The following is a 21,400-nucleotide window of genomic DNA, read 5'->3' on the forward strand; positions in this document are numbered from 1 at the left end:
ACAGTTACTTCCTAAAATTTCTCAACATCAAAAACCTATACCAGAATTGATAGCCTTTTTTTAAAAACCAGAGGTGGATCAAGGTCATTGATTAAGAAGGGGTGGTTCATGATTTTCCTTGGCTACTTGGTGGTATACAATACCTTTCAGCAAAGTTTTGATATGCGTGGATAAGTGGCTAGTAGACACACATAAACCATTTTCATACATTGTTATTTAAGCTGGTGAAATAACTTTCACTGGATTGCCACCTTAAAGATTACAATCTTTCCAATTTTTTCGGAAATTTTGCAGAAGGAGGGGTCCCATTCCTACCCTCAATCCACCTCCATGCATAATTCAGAGTTAAGAAATCAAATTTAACCCAAGCTGATGAGGGAAAGAGAAAAAATTCATACAAATTGGATAAAATTTGGCAAAGCTGTACAAAGCATGACCCCTTTAAAAGGCATTTCTCAGAATTTGCAGCAAGTTTTTCATATGAGTGTGGAGCTATCATGAGTGCGGCCAATAATGCCTTCCAAACCAGCAATGAAAATTCCCTTGGAGTGAGGAAAGGTCTTTCCCAACCATCTGAGCTCCATCTTAATTGTACCTTATCTTTGAGCCATCATAAAACTTCGCCTCTGAGGTTAAAAAATATTTTGGGCTAGGCATGGGAGGGAGGGCACCGAACTGGCCCCAATAATACCAATTGTTCAGGAGTATGAGACTATGTACTAAGTTTCATATACTATCAGTAGCCAGGGCTTAAGCACCTATGAATTAGATATTAAAAACTGAAATTTTACTAATAAATAAAAGATTAATAAGTAAAAAAAACTGAAAGGGATGCAGATCATTCCTTTCCCAGGCATCATTGAGATATGCAAGCCCTCTCATCAATAATGCATCTGACGTCTGATAATGACAGACAAGTGGCTTTCAGATATTAAGCAATAATTTTTAAACATTGTTTGTTAAGCTGGTGGAATAACAACTTACATTGGAGAGCCACCCTAAAAATTACCATCTATAACATCTGTTTTGCATAACTAGTTTTTCACTTGCAATAAAGTGGAAAATTCATCAAGAGATTAATATTAAAACCTAAGTTTCATAAGTTTGAACTAATCCAAGAATATAAATTACAGAATAATGCATACTGGAATTTAAATGAAAATCATTTAAAAATTGAACTATGAATATGTAATAAACATTTTTGTTCTCGATCACAAATAAAGCAAAGACCAAGGAATTTTCAACACAAGTAAAGGAAATGGTTCAACTTTACTATTGATTCACAATGTATGCTGTACAACCTATGATAATTCCTACGAGAGATACAGCATAAAACAGTTGACACATTAGTTAGCAAACAGCTCAAACACAGAATTGCAAAATTGTAAGAATGCAAGACATATTTCAGGACTAAGCCAATATTTACAATGCAATAAAAACTGGCAATTTCATCCAAATTCATGGCAATCTATGAAGACACAGCAAATACTTTGCATGGCAAATCCAATTTTAAGACGAGGAATGTTGATGAAGTTATTTGCCCCTACATTAAAACATTGATAACATGCAGATTTAGCACTACCAAATTACCACCTATTCCGTATATTCTGAATAATCAGTAGAGCAGAAAAAGAATACATAAAGATTAGAAGGAAAAAAATGACCTGATTACATGACAAAATAATAAATCAAAACAGCACACGTGAATGTTAAACTATTTCTATAAATTTGAAAATCCTAAAATTTTATTCACATCTAATTTTATTGGTACTCACAGGAATTGAAGCTGGTTTATTCACCACGACCAACTCTTTGTCAGCATGAACTATTGTAATAGGTTCTGCTGAGACAGGGACCTCATGCCTGAAAATGTACCCTGTGATGCATTTACAATCATAAATTGTTAAAAGACAATTTCTGGGAAGCTGTAGCAGAACTTCCAGACAAATGGGTGAATTGAATCAACATTAAGCATTTTTATTACAGAGCAGAAAGTGTAGGCAGCACTATCTGGTAATATGCCATCACGAAAAAAAAATGGTAGATAAAATTCTGGTCTCATTTGACAAAATAAATTATTAAGCCATTGGTGTGATCAGTACAATGCGAGTGAAGCAAAAACAGTGGTAATGGCAAAGTTAAAGAACCATTCCCGCTGTAATAACACATGGATTGGCATGTAAGAAGCAAGTCATAAAGCACAGCAGCTCATTCCTGCTGCATGTGACTGCCAAATGCTACTCAGCCATATGAGTTAACGTTAGTTTCCAAACACAAATTATGGCGAAAGAGAGGTAAATGCATTGATGCCATCATGCACAGCAACACAATTAACATAATGGCAGATGTTTTGCAATAGATGTAAATTTAATGCTACTGACTTATCCCTTATCATCACAATTTGACAATGAAAAACTAATATATGCACTAACATGGAAATACATTTCAAAGTGTTCTATGTAATGATGAAATAACAAATAAATAGCTGAATGCAAAATATTGTTCATGAACTGTTCACTAAATCAAATTCACCATTGTTTTACAGCACTGACAGGTAAATCAAAAATGAAAAGACACTCATTGCTACAAGATTACTTCATCATGCCATCATGACATCATACAACTTACCTGTGCACAGTATTCGATAGCAGCTCATTGTGCTTCAAACAGTAGTCAACATCAACTTTTTTGCAGTTGACAGTCAAAGAACCACTCCGTATAGCTTGTTCCTGAAACAAAAGATGATGAAATATTACGGAGCAAAAAACCATCACACAATACCAAACTGAGATAGGCTGATTTTATTTGAGTCTGAATAGCTTGGTTAAAAGTTCGTGGCACCAGTGCAAAAACTCATTAATTGGCTTCGGCACAGGCACATAGCCAGTGGGGTGCTTTGTAGGGTTTAGCCACAACCAAAAATTTTTCCCTTGTGATGACTCCCACAGATACGTTAGTCGAGGAGATTACGATGTAGCGCAATAGTATATAATCCTCAGAAACTCCATTTACATTTAATGTTTCCCAATAACCAATGGTGAATTTAAATTTCAGCATTATGAAAATGAAAGATAAAGCTGATTCAATGAAATACGGACATGTTTTCCCAATGGATGCAAATTGACGACATAATATCAGTACAGGCAACCTGCATAACCCTTTTCCACCACCTTCAACTGAATCTCTGGCTATGTGCCAGCCCAAGCGAGTCAATTCCAATGAACTGCCAGGAGAAAGGGGTGTGGGTGAAAGTGGCTATATTTTCTTTTGGCCACTCACGTGACCCAGCCTTTCCATTGAAGCCTAGAGCAAAGAGGACGTTTGGACCATAAAACAATCTCCCCAGCCATCACTTTCCCCTCTTCTCCCGGCTGCTCTGCTTAAATTTTAATGCCAGGAACTTTAAGCAGGGCTACACAGACTGATCTTTCAAACCCTTTGATTAAATTCATTTTGTCTATTAAAAGTATTTTATGACAAAATAAAACTCTTATGATGTCAAAAGTAAACCATTTATAGTCACAAATACTAAAGATGTAAATAAACCAAGCACTGCAATTTGGATCTTAGTGCTTGATAAAATCACAGAGAATAATTATTTCCTGAGAGTTGAATATGTATCACAGTGAATAGTTTGAATCAATCAGCAGGTAAGTGTAACAAGACTCAACATAAGTACAATAAATACACAAAACTCATACATTAAATTTTACTCGAGCAAATAAATTTGAATGAATACTTACATATTCACCAGCAGGGTGTGATCGGAATTCTTTCGCAAAGACATCCAAAATTTTTTGCCCCACCCATCTCCCCTTGGTAAAAGTAGTAAATGTGAAGTGGTAAGGATACACTTTACGTAGACCTGAAATGAGAGCGCATAGGACAGTTTCAGAACAAGGCCATGCTCTAAAAATTACCTTGTGTGATTTTGAAACTGACAGGATCACCTGCTAAAAAGTGGTAAAAATGTACAGAGGAAAAATCATTTATCTTTGACTGGGATTTGAGCATGAATCCCTTGAATTTGCACCATTTGCTTCACAACTACAAAGGCATCTCCCTTCTTGGCTGACAATCAGGCAGTATTGTAGGCACTAGAAAACAAGATGGTCAATGCTGCCAGACATTGATTGTTGCATGTTTGCAAGCATAACACCACAGTCCCAAGACTAACGCCAGAATTTTGAGCCCTAGGGCATTCAACGTAGATGCTAATCTAGGAAATAACCATGGACTAATTAGAGGCATACCTTAATAGAATCACAGGGAAATGCAAATAATGAGTGAAAGCATTATTGCGTCTACTGTGGTGATGGAAGTGTAGAGTCTTTGCCTGCTAATCCTGAGGTCGTGGGTTCAAGTCCCACCTGAGTAGGTTTTATGCCTTTCAGGACATGGATGTGAGTTAATTTCTGATAGTTCAGTCCCTGGAAAACCTAAACATAGGCTACCTACACCTTTTAGGATTCCAGGGGCAAAACAGGCCAGGGACAGAATCGTCAGATTAAGAAAATCTACAAAGGTAAATGAGGTGTCCACTTTCCTTTGAAACTTTCTCACTTTCTCACTTTCCTGTCCATTTATGAGGGGCTCTGTTGATTTTCCACTCTTTGTGTCCACTTGCAGATGATTCCATAGATATATGCAGCTGGCAGTGTCCATAGTTATTTCTTTGAATGAAGCCATCAGCTCATTCACAAAAACTTAACACAGAATGATTCGACTTATCGAGCAATCAATATGTATTTGAGAAAAATTTATAAACTTTCTCTTATACAAGTCAGTATATAGCAAGCACAATGGGAGCAATCTCCATCATTGGTTCAGAAGACCACTAAAAATTCTTTAAAACTGATTTCATAACTGATGGAGTTCGTGTGTGAGCTGTGAACACAAAAATATAGCAGGGTGACTCCTTGGGTTTCCCACAGGTTGCCCAAGGGTTGATTGGCACTGATGTTTCAAGGGCATAATCTTCCTTCATCTTCTGGGTAATGGAGCCACTAGAAAATTCTCTGGTTCATAAAGAGAGAATCTGGAGAATTTTCTAGCTGCTCTATCACCCAGAAGATGATGGAAGACTACGCCCTTGAAACGTCACTGCCAATCCACCAGTTGGACACCGACTCCTCCTACTATCAATTCAATGAGAAAGCCTGAGATCCTTTGTAACTCACCTCCCTATGAGGAGAATATATACCTACATTTCTGGAAAATTTACTTCGTAGTCTGGCTTGCATTATGCTCATTTATAATTCTCAAGACACTGACATACCTATTTCATAAAAAAAAGTCTGGTAAACATACATAGGTAAACCCACTCATATTCTTACAGTAATTCAACCCTAACATTGATTTTGATAGGTCAGGGTGGAGCTCACCTTGAACTAAGCCACAAAATTGTGCAATTCATGCACTCAGGATTGGGGGGTCAAGTTCTCTCCCTGGGATACCTTATATTTGGAGGATTCTTAGCTTGGGGGTGTCCTTAGGTATCCCACAGGATATGAACCCAGAACCTTTTGATGAGGATCCAAGATATCTGCCCACTGGGCTACCACACTCCCCACGGGTAAATTAAAGGTTAATATTATGTAATAATTAGAATTCTAGAGATAACGTAATCTATTTTCAAAGTTTTTAACAGGTCAGCTTTATGAATATGTTCACATCCAATGCTTAGATCATTACATAACACACAAGATCAAGAATATTTTAGCACAATGAAATGTATTTTTACCACATGAGACTCTTCCACTAAAAAAAGTGCGTCTAAAAATGAGCCACAAGATTTCAAACAGGTTTAGTCAGACATAAAATTATGAATGTGTTAATTATTCCTTAAGATCAAGGTTAGGGAAAACTGTGCACAGAATAAATACATATTTTAATTGAACCCACCATTTTCAATGTAGTATGATGTCTCATTATAGCGATCATCACTGAATCCAGGTCTCTTTTCCTTCAAAACCTTTGTTTCTATTTTGGCCTGCAAATAAAGTATGATGGATTTTAGGTCATACCTATAGAATTTCGAAAAATGTGCATTCTATTAATATTTCATTTATGTGCCTATTTTCATAACACCCAAAACAGCACTTCTATTGGCCTTCATATTGGGCATTCGTAACAAGCTAACAGTAAATGTACACAAAAATTCACGCCTTGGATAGGAGCAGCCTATGGGAACTACATGGGTATCAAACCCATGCATCAGTTTGGCAGGCAAGGACTTTACCGTGCAACCACCAAGGCAAGATTTTGGCATGAAATACACTTTAACTGATAATGCAAACTTTCAATGAATAAAAACGAACAAACTTTGTATTAATCCACCAATTTATTTACGCGGTATGACTAGTTTTGACGCAGCGGCATCATCCTCAGGTACAAAGGTTACAAGCAATCAAACATCCTTATATATCATGTGGTATCTGTGGGGGAGGAAGAAGGTAGGTGGAAGGGGTGGCTGGGAAATCTGAAGTAGGTGATTGGGCGGGTGGTGGGAGTTGGAGAGGGGCGGGGTGTGGAAGACCGTTGGTCGGGAGTAATGGAAGGTTGTTGGTGACTAAGGTAATGACGGAGGTGACCACCCGCCCAATCACCTACTTCAGATTTCCCAGCCACCCCTTCCACCTACCTTCTTCCTCCCCCACAGATACCACATGATATATAAGGATGTTTGATTGCTTGTAACCTTTGTACCTGAGGATGATGCCGCTGCGTCAAAACTAGTCATACCGCGTAAATAAATTGGTGGATTAATACAAAGTTTGTTCGTTTTAATTCATTGAAATGAACTTCCACAAAGTTGAGCCTGTGACTATAGAGATTAATGCAAACTTTGTGTTTCATTAAAAATATTAAACTATAACCCTCTTAAGTGCCACCAAGATTGAAGAATGATCTGCATTATAAAGTAATTAGAGTAGTAAGACTAACCTTTTTGGCTTCTTGGCCAGCACTGTCCACATTCCCAGGACATTTGTGCTTAAGGGCTCTGCGGAATGCAGCACCACTGATCAGCTGCAGGAAGGAAGAGAAGAAATTTCAGTGACAATCACCAGAAAAGTAAGAATATATCAAGTTCACCCACCAGATTTTTATAGCATTGCAAGAGTGTGTGGTGTAATATTTGTTAAGAGTGCCCTTTATTAATTCATGGATCAAGGCTTTCTTAGGGCCCACCCAGTGAGAAATGGGTGGTGGAATCCACGTGGAACCCACGTGGAAATGTAATGTGGATACCACGTGTTTTTGGTCGTGGAATCAACGTGGAACCCACGTGGAAATTTGGTGGAAAAATTAAAACAGCAGTAGGTGCTGTCCTAAAACCATTAAAACCTCAACCACTCTATAGCTAAACCTTCTATATATGTGTCTACAATTTTTCATATGCTCTCATGGCTGCCTTTCCACGAATTATATAAAAATAGAATGTGCGATACATTTTCACATAACTAGCGTGGTTTCAGGATGATAAATGACGCAATGTCACACCAGAGAGTTAAGTTCCACAAATTAGAAATTCTGTTTACCATTTTATGCTAATCACCACAAATCCACTTGAAATCAACGTGGATTCCACGTGGGTCCAACCACTCAATATCCACCACCACCAAATATCCACCACTCAACGTGGATTCCACGTGGGTTCCACGTGGACTCCACCACCCATTTCTCACTGGGCATACACTATTTTCTGTCTGTCATTTAACGGTAGTAGAATTTTAAAATCACACTGCCTTCTTTTATTTATAACTTAATTGTACTTGGAAATAATTATCAACTAATTAGAAATAATTTATTGTTCCACACAGAAAACAAAAACCCTGATTTCTTCGAGAAGAACATCAATTCTCATGTCGCCAAAAACCTTGTGTAAGAAAATCATGTAATTTTACGATTTTTGCAAATTTCGAAGTAATAGGGGGCCCAGTTGCTTGGATAAGTACAGAAAAAATCTTTTGAGTGTTAATATCCTTCATAACAAGTTGCTTTACCCTAGCCATCCTCCTCTGTTGAACATTGGGAACCACCAACAAAGTACGAACAGTGGTTTTCCACTACCCATGGTTCGCAAACTTTTCACCCTGATCACGACATAAAGTTTTTTCTATGGAACAATTAAGTATACATGCTCATTATTTTCATCATGAAGTAAGGCTATAAAGTTAATCGTAACGATAATTATTTATTAACTACATGCAAAAGTACATTTTCATGGATTCCTTAAATTTCCTTTTGATACATAGAAATAAAATATGAAAAAAGTATAAAAAAGGCATATGTACATGGAGCACATTAAATATAATATATGTACTAATTATTAAAAAAGCATTCCATAATTAATTTATGCTGTAGATAAATGTATATTTAATATTCTTGGTAGTTAATCATATGTATGGTTTGAATCTTTGGTATACTATACCGAATGAAGCTAAATTTTTCTGCAGTTAAAAGGTTGTTAAATGGAGGAGTTGACTGTATCTCATGTTGTGGCTACGGAAATATAAATTTTTAACATTCAAGAGCCATAGTGATTGAACGGGATCCATGAGTGACCCAGATAGCATGCTAAACTTGCAGCAAACTTGCCACAAGTTTGTCACGGCAGAGTTTCAAGTTTGTCATGACAAGCCAGCAAACTTGAGCCATACCTGCTTCATTCTTGTGTTGGCATACCTACTGCATATTTTTGGTGTCTATATCTGGTGATATACCTGCATATCATGAGTGACTCATAATTGCCATATTATTCCTGCTGCAAACATGTCTCATCATGTGCAGAAAAAGCTAGTTTCACACCCACTATTCATGTACTGACACTTGCTCAGGGAAAAAGTCTTAAATAGTCTTATACAGTAATAATGACCGTTTATAATCTCAATTTACGAGGATTAAAACTGAAAAATTCTCTAGCCAATGAAATCTTCTTCTCAAGTCATTCGATTTCATTGCATTAAGTTGGCAGATAAATTTAGTGCTAAATTTAAGAACTAAAATTATGTTCAATTAATAAATAATAAAAAAAGTTAATTCATTCCATTAATTATTTACATGTTGAGGACTATAGCTTATATTATGCAGTCATAACTTTTCTCAACTCCACTCGTGGAAGGGTTTAGAACAGTGATGTTTCACAACCTCGAGAAGAAGGTAACAGCAAAAAATGGGTATTTTTCTGAACAAATAAGCAGTGGAAGATGAAAACAAACAGAGATCAAATCATAGCACATGAGTTGACCCATGTACCAATATAGTGGTGGATTCAGGTGAGGGCGGGAAGAGGGTGACCTGGAATTCCTTGAAAAATAGGAAAAATGGTAATCATAATAATGGTAACGGTAATTAGGTGGCTCTCCGCTCCTCCAATGCAAGTTTTTATTTCACTATCTAACAAATAATGCCTAAAAATAACTGGAAAATAACTTAAAGCTGCACTTATTCATAAGCAGTCACATTAACGCTGAGAGGCATAGGCGGAATTAGGGGAGGGGCATAGAGGCACGTATCCTTCCACCCCCTAGACGCTTAAAAATAGACAAGTCTTTGAATAGGGTTATCATTAGATTTGTTTTGTTTTGTGTACTACGGAGCCTCAATAATTTAATTTTATATAAATAACTTTCATATTAAAATAAAGAGAATATTTCATACAGTAATGTTTGTATGTTGTTTTTAATCTCAAATATGAGAAGACCGTCTGCCTGTCAGTTGCTGGACCACCCCCAGGTAAAAAGCCTGGATCCACCCTGGCTGGGAGGCATGGCATACCACAGGTGCACTATGGAAAGAAGTGAACCAACCCCCTCCCCAAAAACAATGACCATAACCCAACCCTGTAACAGTAGCGGAATATTTACTTCTATTCACTTCTAATCGTTTGTCTTTGGTTATTTCTCTTCTGAATTTTTTCGGCCACCGCTTCCCCTTCAATCTAAAAACATTCGGTAAAATATTTTCCTTTGCTTCAGGTAACCCCTAATCGTTGAAATATTATTTTTCCCCCTACATTATAGCCACTTTCATTACTGGTTATATTCTTTTAAGAAAGTGTTTCATAATTGCTGAATGATGTTTAACATAGTTATTCATCCGAAATAGATTTCATTCTTTCCCGGCGAATAATGTGCGTAAACTTTTCTCGGGATACGGGTTAAATTTGCGGCCCAAAAATGGAGTATTCAACCCGGCGGGTATCCCGAGAAAAGTTTAACAATAGTTATTTATTTGTTGGTATGAAAAGTTTCGTTTCGCAGAAAATGATCTTTGATTAATTTACGATTAATCACACAATTAATTATGAGTTGTTGAATTCACTACTGTTATTATCTAAAATGATGAAATAGCGCATGGCAGCAGAAGGGGGCTTATCAAAGATGCAGCTGCAATTGTGAAGACCATGACAGGAAATAATAAATCGAAAATGCCTCATATCTTAAAGCGCCATTATCAGGTAAGTAGAGAATTACGTTTGCAATAGGGAAATTGCATACTTTTTATAAACAGTATGCTGATATACTACAGTAAACACTAAGTACCGCAATATACTTTTTTCCGCTTAAAATTCAGTTTATACACTAGAAAATGACTCCCAAAAGTCTCCCGAGTTTCGCGGGCTAAAAAATACCGCCCCCACTAATCTTTGGCCGTGACGTCATAGTTCAGTAGGAGTCCAAGATCCAAGCCCAGTAACTGCAGGTTTGGAAGAGCCACGTTGCGTTTAAAGGAGAACATGGGTGAAATAAGGAAAATTACAACTGGTGCATTGTTCCTCTGTGCAATAACACCCCAGAAAATATTTTCGTCTGCATTCCCACGGAGGAAATTAGAAGAAAAGCCTCGATGCATGCCGTCTGTCGGGATGAGCGTTACGGAAAATTAAGAGTATAATAAACGAAATGATTAACCCGTGTGCTATGTGAGCGAAGATAACTTTAATATAAATAATATTTCCATATTTCATTGACTGAATAACTTGAAACTGAGATTTTTCGATAATTCGGCCGTCGTAGAATAAAAACTCAACTTCACAACAAAAATCGAGATAGGTGTTTCTCGATGGTTACGATGGACTCAAATTATTTACGGCACTTGTTCAATTTCAGTTACGGAAGGACAGAAAATTCCATGATGTTTAAAATCAAGGGAGGAAATATGAAAATATAGAGCAACGTTGCTCTATATTTTAATATTTTGTATGTACGTTGATCCTCATGCATTCGAGTGCCAGCCAAGAAGACAGCGTTTTCTTCTACTGTCGGCGTCAAAATGATGTGCCGCTGTACTTTGCAAATTTATATCCTGGCTTCACTGCATGCTATAATAATGAACTATACGTCATTTTAAAGGAAATTTTATCCTAAATTCTGATTTATTTTATTACAAAAAAATTGAAAAATGTAGACACGGCCAGTGCAATAAATGACTCAGCGCACCGAAAAACTAGCCGTTTTGTCAACTTCATGAACTTTGCAACTCAACCTAAGGAAAACTACTACGTCTACAGCATTCATCTTCCACATTAATTTACACTCATCAGTGCGGATTAATAAAATGGCTTTTGGGTATTTTTAGAACTTATATTTTGTTATAAATTAATGAAAATATTTAAACATTATCTTGTCCCATAGTTTACCCCGAAAGATAAAGAAAGTTGTAGATGGAAAAAGAATGGAATCCAGTGGTCACAAAAAATGAATCGCAGCATTCTTTGATTTTATTCTACGCCGGCTTGCTTTTCAGAAAAAGTTGAGTCACAAGAGGAATGTTCCGCGGCCCTTGATTTGGAACTGTGGAGATAGAGGAAGACGTGTGGATCAGCAATTTCCATTTAGTTGCTTGTCAGGATAAACCAAGGATCCATTTAAAGGTTGTCAGGCCATCGTATAAAGATAGGACTGATGTGCACCACAGGGGAAATGGGGTGCTTGAGGGAAAGTCAAACCCAAAGTTGCCCAAAGAATGTGCAGTTCTACGTTGCTCTTTCCCCAGTTACAACCAAATAGAAATTGGATTGGAATGATATTTTCACCACGGGTTCCAGTTATAGTGAGAGTGCAGGTGATCACGATCTTCGTCGAAGGTCATCCCTCTAGGATTTCCGATACGGAATTCTAAAGTGACAACCGATCGCAATGACGATGAGCTCGCCTTTAGAGTAGGTTTCAGATATATCGTGAGAAAAGCTCCCAAAATGTATTAAAGACTCTGTTTGGAAAACATTCACATTTTAATGTTACTTTAGGAAGGCCTTAATTACAAAAGTAACTTATAAACACCTGAAGACGTTGTGTTTATTGTATTGATCGAAGTGCGATTGACCGATTCTTTCTGCAGATTAGGAAGTGGCTTCGGGGTTTTGAGTCGCAAGATCACACAAGATGGTAGATTGTGTTGGAAGTTCGTCTATATTATCGCTATTAATTGAGACATTAATAGTCTGGCTTCCTCAGAGCTTCCTGTCGCCCTCCAGGCAAGGTATTTTTAAGTTGAAAGTATCATCGACAGCTTCGAGGTGGAAATAAGTTCACCATAAGACTCTACCGGACTACCAAAAGAATACACATTTCACATGAGTATACGATTTCGCCAATATTATTAATTTCGCAAGTTTCACTTTGTTATGAACTATAAAACATTTCAGATGCACATCAGCTACCTTTCCATTTCTCGGCATCGACTTTCCGCGCCGACGAAGTCTACAGGTTCACTAAAATACCCTGTTATCATGATGGAATCAGTAACAGGAAGCTTGCTAGGATCAGCCTAAGAATAACCATATTACTTCATCTTTACGCAATCTATCGCTTTCAATGGAGGAGAAATAGATCAAATAATAGCCCTGAAGTCACAATGAACAACTCCGATACGTCTGCACTTCAATAAATTAATTATAACCACGCCGTCGCTTGTATTCAAGTATGCAACCTCTACTATGGCCGTGCCGCCGTGCCTCCTCGTACTGAACTATGACGTCACTTTTCTACCAGCCAATCATCGGGCGTTTTCGCTTCTCACTTGAATTTGAAAATTCTCGTGAACTTTGATGCATTAAATATCTCTAACCACGTCATAAAATAATAAAAAAACTTTCACCGAGGTATGCAAACATATATTTTTATATAATTTTGGGGCAATTGATTATATCTAAAACATATGCAAGTTCCTATTACAGTAGATTCCGGTTAATTGGGACATATCGGGACTAGTGCACTTTGCCCCAATTAAGCGGCTGCCCCAATTAGGCGAACTCTCTCGTATATGGGCATAAAAAACTTTGAAATGGTAGAAAGAAGACTAAAGAATGTTTATAATGCAGCATAAGTTTATTAAACTATTAATTTGATTAATAAATCGGCGAGTTTAGTTAATTTATGATAATTTTTAAAAATTATAACAATTTAGTTAAAAATATTTTTCACAGCCTCGGGTGACGCTGAATGAAAGTCTTTTACTAAATCCTATCCTCATGCGGATAGTATAACAACAAGAGCTTTCAAAATAGGGCAATGATAGGAATATTTGTGAAAAATAAGAGCAAATCAAAGGAGGAGAATATAAAAAAATAGTATTCTGAAAACAAAACAATTTAATTTCGTTGCCAGTATAGTCTATATCGCCGACTCATGGCCCAATAAAGCGGCATGCTGTCCCAATTAAGCGGAGAATACTCTTGGATATTCCTCTATTGGATTCTGTTCTTCAAGATCTACCCCAATAAAGCGGCTGCCCCAAGTAACCGGTGGACCCATCAAACGGAATCTACTGTATTTGCTTGTGTAAACGATATAGTCCAGGAAATGAAGCATTTTGGCTTGCAATTTTTTCAAACTGAATCGATTTTCTTGAAATTTTCACAATAAGTAGGGAATATACCAAGAATCAAAATCTATATCATGCCGACGGGCGCTTTTACCCTGTAGGTGGTTTCCACCCCATCGCGGGGGTGGAAAAATTTAATTATATTTTGACCACAGGAATCGATAGAAAAATAAATTCTAAGAATAAAATGTTCTATCCATTTTTTGCGTAAAATTAATATTTTTCGAGTTATTTGCGATTGAAAGTAACAGTTTTTTGACGAAAAAATCAACGATTTTAATCGATTATAGGCAAATAACTTGAAGAGTGTTAATTTTATTAGGAAATTGTGAATTACAAAACTGTAGCTTGTAAAAAATTAAGTAAAAATCTTATTTTATATTTCCTTTATGACCAATTCGGACCGAGCTACAACTTGTTGATGGTTATATATTGTTTGTCATACGCTAAATTTGAAAGATTCAATACAAAATAGCGGGAAAAATGTAATTTTCAAGGAAAAATTATGTAATCAGTTTAAAAGTTTTTTTTAAAAACTTTCTTATAATGAGCAAAAAATATTTTTTATCATGAAATTTGAGCGAGTTATGATTAAAAATAAGATCAGTCCCTACTTTTTTGTACGAAAAAATCAGTGAAAACAACTCCTTATTACCACACTAGACAAAATTGATCAATGCCCTTCAGTATTTCTCTTTATTTAAGTATTGTTAATTGATCCTAGAAGTTTTTTTAATGTACATTTCTAAATTTTGAAAAAATTGGAGGAAAAAGTGAAAAGTCATTTTCTACAATTTCGTTAAAAATGCTCTTTTTTTCAAAATAACTCCAAAAAACTGGAGATATGAAAAAAATGCAGGCGTAATAAATTGTAGCTTCTTTATTTTAAAATATTTTGGTGTGTTTTAATTTTCTATACAATAAATATTTGGTGAGATATTGATAATTAAAACCTCTATTTCCAAGGGAGCTCCACCTTATTTCAACCCTTAAATCCCTCCCCTTTCAAAATTAATGACTCGAAAAAACTTTAATTCACATGGCCTTTTAGTCAGTAAAATCCCAACTAAAATACAATTAAAATGAACTTTCTATCATAAAAAATAAAGGAGCTATGTTTGAAATACCAATCAAATTTATTGTCGAAAAATTCGAAATCCACAATTCAGAGCATAATATTCCTCATAATCAGCATATACTTTGTGTACTTTACGTTAGAAGCTAATGATACACTCAAATTTGATACAAAATAAACACACATACCCATAAGATGTATATATACATACACATATGTGAGTATGTGTGCTCTCGCTCACAGTGACCTGTGAGCATGCATGTGGTGGGAAGACTGGAAGCCATACAGTCTCCGTTTGATTGTGTTTCATGTAATGTCTACATAAATGTGCATTTATTTGTTTATGTTACCATGACGAAGTTTTTTCTGTTTATCCTATTGTTATATCTTTTCTGTGCTGTGATTAAAATCATGAGAGAAAAAAGTGAATACATAATAAAAGGAGTAAGAAAGTGAATAAGAAGATACAATGTGATAAATAATTTTTATTTTTAGGGTAAATAATTTTTTTACATTAACCCCCAGTAAGGGTTGATTATTATGGGTTGAAACGCCTTAAAATTATTTTCCCAACAAAAAAAAATAATTTTACCCGTATTTAGCTTTAAAATATAATTTTTTAAGTTTTAGCTTTTAGGGGTAGTTTTCACCCCTAAAAAATAAAAGGCGCCCTTCGGCATAATATAGATTTTGAAGAAGGGGGTATGATTAGTCTAATCCCAAATATTTATGCAAATCGATTAGGTTTGAAAAAAAATTTTAAAGGTGGTATGATTAGTATAATTACAATTTTTTATGCAAATCGATTCAGTTTGAAAATTCTTTTTTACATTAACCCCCAATAAGGGTTGATTATTATGGGTTGAAACACCTTAAAATTATTTTCCAAACATAAAAAAATAATTATACAAATAATTTAAACTAAATTTACCCGTATTCAGCTTTAAAAAATAATTTTTTAAGTTTCAGCTTTTAGGGGTAGTTTTCACCCCTAAAAAATAAAAAGCGCCCTTCGGCATAGTATAGATTTTGAAGTACGGGGTATAATTACTCTAATCCCAAATTTTGGTGCAAATCGATTCAGTTTGAAAAAATTGCAAGGTTTTTCACTTTTATGATCTTCATTTCCTGGACTAATAGGGCTCCAAACAATACGGATCGGCGTACTTTTAGATCGCTTTTCACAAAAAAAGGCGAACTAAATAGAAGTAATACTTGGCTTGCGTGTATGTGAAACGTAATATAGGATATTCAGGCAAAGTTTGCGTCATTAAAAAAATAAGCACGAAAAATTGAGCGCACTCGATAAATTATTTTTGAAAGATCTCCCAAAAGATGGAAGCGTTTGAGATGAAGATCTAAAGACTGAAATCAAGGGGACTCCATTACTATTACTATTGTAATATTCGTGGCTGAAATGCAGCACGTGGGAGAAAGGGACGAGTTGTGGTATCTTACCCCTAAAGAAATAATAACGGGGACTGCAGAGAGGAGTTCCAATTCAATCCCTTAAGGGCTGATTTCCGTTGTCATTTCGGTCACAGAGTATACATACTCTGTGACCGAAATATGATATACTTACTAAATACTCTGTGCTTCGAAATTTTCAAAAATGTCCGCAGCACGGTGTTGAGTGCAATGCGATCCACTTTTTTCCAATATTTGGCACTAAAATGTTCTTAATTGCGAGAAATAGCATTTAAAAGTTATGAATTTCATACATCACACAATCGTGTACATAAATTCCGGTTAACACCCATAATTATGCCTCATTTACCGGCGGAACTCGGATAACTTTGTCTGACAGCGACGCGAGTGGCGACTTTCATAAGCCCATTTAAATGCGTGGTGGGTGACAACGCATTTAGAGGCCGACTCAAGGATCCTCTCTTGTAATATTCGTAGAAATAATTACGAAACAACGAATGACAGAAATAGCTTTAACCTGATCCCCGAAATAGATTTGAAGTGAAGTATTTGAAACAGGGAATTAAACGATCCCACGGATTGGATTAGATTTGGGGGTTAGGTAGAGAAGATTTATGAGAGGGAAGATATTCGAGGAGGATTCTAACTCAAGTTTTTATAACAAGCTTTGGGCGCTGATTCACCGCCTCGCATTCTTACACATTGGCTCCCCCGACTGAATAAAACTGTTACCAATTGTTAAAAAAAACTACAACAAACTATAACACGCTTTCAGCAATTCAATTTTGTTTGTTGAGTTGTGCTTTCCACCGGTGAGGGTTCGAGCTTGGCACCAACGCAACGTTAGGACAGTAACGTCATAGAGAATACACTCTGTGGTAACGTCTGTCACTGTCTCCAGGGTGGGAAGTAGGTTCACCCCGATTGAGATTGCAGGGAGTCCCAAGTCGTCCCTCTGGGGTTACTCTGCTCCTTGCAGCAGTCCCTTTCGACGAAAGTGAATGTTATAGCCACTCCACCATCTGTAGAGGCACTTCCGCTGGTCGATCCATACCGCGCAATTTTATATCGAATAAATGCATCGGATAGAAATTAACTGTCTATTAGAATTTTGTAGGGACTAATCACGACAATTTATGCCTTCGCATGTTATATGAAGGCAATTAGTCTCTCCAGATGGATTATTGGCAGTCTACGTGTGACAGGAGGGAAAATAAGGACTGAGTTAACGGCAAAAGAAGGTCACACATGAGATACATAGATCACCTGATGACAGAGGCGTAACTAGGAATATGCTTTGAGGGGAATAGAGGAGCAGGCAACGGAATACCGGGAAATTTTTTGAAAAATGACATGCCTGGAAATACATATTACATCATTTTGTCACTTAAAATTTAACTTAAAGCAGATGCAGTCAGAAGCAAACAATAGCTTAAAATTTAACTAAAACTAGATATGTCAAAACTAGGGAATAGTTATGGGCTTCAATCAAGAAATTAGGCAATAGCTTTCTCAGAGGCTTTGGCGGGAGGATATATCATATATCCCCTTCATCCCTCCATAGTTACGCCACTAGGTACTTGATGACAAATATGAATATTGGGTACGTTGATCTGTTATAATGATGACGCCTACCAACTACAGGATACTGTCAAGGGTGAATGACGGCTGACATATGGCAATATTTTCCAATTAAAGGGGTCTGTACGGTACAGGGTAACCCTTACAAGGCAAAGACATAGAAACTTCCCGAATTCCCGACGCTCTGTCGGGGTCTTGCATCAAGTCTACCACAAGGGAAACCCGAGAATCTTCCAGCAATGAAAGACGCGGGAAAACCTAAAATATTTCATTAAGGGCGGAAGTTTCACCCCTACACGAAGAGCTGGGAAGTAACGACCTCGAGGAAGGCAGGCTCCACTCCTCGGGTCCACTTTCCCAGACCCTCCTATATTTCGCTCCGTCTCGGAGGAAAAAAGCTGTTTGTAGACGCGGGATCCTAATTTCGTGTTTATCCCGTTTCTCGCCCCCAACATGATATTTCTAGACAACAAGCCGACCCGCGTTTTGTCGTAAGCGGCGGCGGCGGGCGGGGAGGGACAAAAGACGGTGGCGGTGCGCCTCAGCTCTCGAGAATAGTGCACGCCTGGGCTCGGGCGCCGACGGACCACGCATCAATAAATATTTCTCCGACATCTCCCCTTCCACCTCCTCTGGGAGCACTATAACGCCCCGTCCCCACATTTGTGTCCTTCCTCCCTCATAAAATCCCAACCACTGCCTGTGCCAGCAGCCCAATTTTACAAGGCGCGTAATTGTGTTGAGCGTCTTCCGAGTGGTCACGTCAGGCCTGTATTTGTGTACGTCGTTATGGGAATACCGTAGAGTTTATATTACTATAGTTATGTTTGTATCACAAATGACAAAACGACTTCGTTTTCTTCCACGGCTTTATTTCATTGGTAGAAAACGAAGTCGTTATGACATTTGTGAACTTCAACTTCCACAAAGTTGAGCTGGAAACCATTGAATGCATTATGTTTACATTACTATATTTACGTTTACATCACTATATATTTATGTATGTACATTTTTTACGGGGAATACTATAAAATGTTGGTATGTAACGCTATTTGACCTGCAAGTACATATTTGGTTAGTAGCGTCAATTTCTATTTAATAATTATCACAGTGATCAAGTAATTGGTACTGATGGCTCATGAAGTATTTTATACAATTTTATACAATATATAAGCACAACGTTAAAAAAAAAACATACATATAAGTTCGTTCATTCATTCAACGCCATAAGCGCAAACATGCAAGAATATAAATTCATAGAGAGGGAAAGAAAGGGATAGGATAAGATAACAGAAAAAGGATAAAGACAACGGTGCTGTGGTAAATGGAAAATCTAGAAATCATATGGTCATGAATAACTAGAAAATAAATGAGTATTTAAATAGAAATAAAAAACAAATGAATAATTACATCAAACATCATTCAACATCCTCCCACCTTGGGAAAAGTGAATCTTTTGAAAATAAAATCAAAGTTTTCTCGAGGAGCTTAATTACTCGTTGCCATTGGCACGAAATTCGAAACACGATCCTGGTCCAAAGCGTATACTTTAAATTTAAAATTTGAATCCGAGCCTCGACGTACGATCCGATAAACACCATGCTTGGATGGAGCTGCCATTCCGATCCCACAAAATTCCTACCGGACGGAGAGCTGAGAGACTTGAGGCAAACAAGTTCCTTAACGCCACTATTGAGAAAAAATGACCTTTGAGAGACAGAGTAGATTAATTTTCTGAATTTATTTCGTCTATTTCCATCAGCGACATAAGGGGCCATTAGAGTTCTCCAATAAGACACAGGATTACACGTCGACAGACTCACGTTCAAGACATTTCAAAGCCATCTCTCGCGAGTTCTGGACACATTATCGCGTAATTAGATGTCTCGCGAACAGGGAATTTCACAAATTGTTTGCAATTCTAATTAAAATGTCCCTTTCTAAATGCATTTACAGCAGCCACCATCTTTCTTCATATTTTCCCTCTTTTGATAAGCCGTAATATCGATGGCTGTGACACAAGTTTGAATGGGATGAGTGTCCTTCTCACTGGAAATACATTAAACATCTTTATTCCCCAGGTTTTCCATAGAAACTTAACCAGCGGCTGAATGTACGTTCTGTCTTGCTGTTACAAGCTTCCCTCTTACAAAGATTAATTCAGGGGACATACCAATGAGCATAGGTACACAATTTAAAAGAATATACTTATGAATAAAGTTGCAGGTTCTTTTTATAAATAACGTCGATTCAAGAAAATTCAGAAGGTTTAGAAAAAGTTGATGGAGAAAAAAAGTTGAGACCCAAATAAGAATAATTAAAATGTTTTAGTTAATACTAATTCTGGTGCTGGACGTCATTCGCATAATCCATAAGCATGCCTCAGACTATTTATTGCTATCCCAATTCCCATTTTGTGACAACGATTGTTCCTTTTGTATCGCACTGTAATTTTTCTCCGATAGCCCTTGGCCGATAGTTTCTTTTATCCAACGTAAATTTGGGATCAAACAAAAGTTACTCCCCGAGGGGAACTGAACTCAATGATTCTTTATATTTCTAAATCAAAATCTCATAGGAATGAATAAAATGCTTAATGTTTCGATACAAGGTATGATATTTGGAGGAGGCGACCGACAGCTTAGGTCATTTGCGTTGTGAGGGAATGGTAGGTAAGGACGGGTGTAGAGAAACCCGGCGTCGGCATTAGCCTGCTGTTAACGAAAGGCACGAAGGGGACCACGGCTTAACGTCCCATCCGACGGACGGAGTGTTGCGCTTGAAATGTCCTCCACTCAGTATTCAAGCAGGGATCGGGCGGTCTCTGAAAATTCCCTGCCACGATCGAGATTTGAACCCGTTCTCACTGGGTGGGAAGCCAACACTCAAGCCACCATACCCCGTTTTCATAAAAATCCATGATTATATTCATTCTATTAAGAATCTTCCTCAAAAGTTTCCCAAAATCTATATTACCAACGCTTCCCTCTTCATTAACCCATTATAGCCCAGTGTTGCTTCAAAGCAACATCAAACATGTATAAATTTTCAGCTCTAATTAGGAAATATCTGACCTTAGTATTATTATGTGGTGTACACTTTAATGAAGAAATATTTATCTGCCACGATGATTATGATCGAGTGCAAAATTTTCAAGTTTTCAAACTGAGAAATCTTGAAATTTGATTTCTCCCAAAAGCAGCTCTGGGTTGGAAAGGGTTAAACTCTTCGCGCACTCCACTTTTATAACTTTCCCCAATCGTGCGTCCCAACTCCAATTATATTACGGTGACCTCGCGACTGAGCTAAACGCCACCCAGTTTCTCCACTCGTTTTTATATCAAAACATGATGCAATTCCGTGGAGTAAAATATCCCGGAGGTAAACTGGTACTCCATTAGGATGTCCGGACGGGAACTACTCGAGGGGACGGATTGGTCAACTGTTAAGGCCAGGTTACACGGTACATTAACACGTACAAGTTAA

At 37.1% G+C, this 21,400-nt stretch overlaps 1 protein-coding gene across 4 annotated transcripts in view; it reads right to left on the bottom strand.

The window, feature by feature from the left end:
• The window catches only part of LOC124156456 (uncharacterized protein C18B11.02c-like), a 76,617-nt gene that overhangs the window by 9,523 nt on the left and 45,694 nt on the right, over positions 1–21,400 (bottom strand). For all 4 annotated transcript variants that reach the window (XM_046531021.1, XM_046531020.1, XM_046531019.1 and 1 more), the window contains 5 exons: positions 6,946–7,029; positions 5,905–5,992; positions 3,744–3,865; positions 2,629–2,729; positions 1,776–1,863 (listed from right to left, as the gene is read on the bottom strand). In XM_046531021.1, the coding sequence (XP_046386977.1) occupies positions 1,776–1,863; positions 2,629–2,729; positions 3,744–3,865; positions 5,905–5,992; positions 6,946–7,029 (483 nt within the window). The remainder of the gene's footprint in view (positions 1–1,775; positions 1,864–2,628; positions 2,730–3,743; positions 3,866–5,904; positions 5,993–6,945; positions 7,030–21,400) is intronic.

Source organism: Ischnura elegans, chromosome 3 (genome assembly GCF_921293095.1).
Source record: "Ischnura elegans chromosome 3, ioIscEleg1.1, whole genome shotgun sequence".
NCBI classification, from domain to species: Eukaryota; Metazoa; Arthropoda; class Insecta; order Odonata; family Coenagrionidae; genus Ischnura; species Ischnura elegans.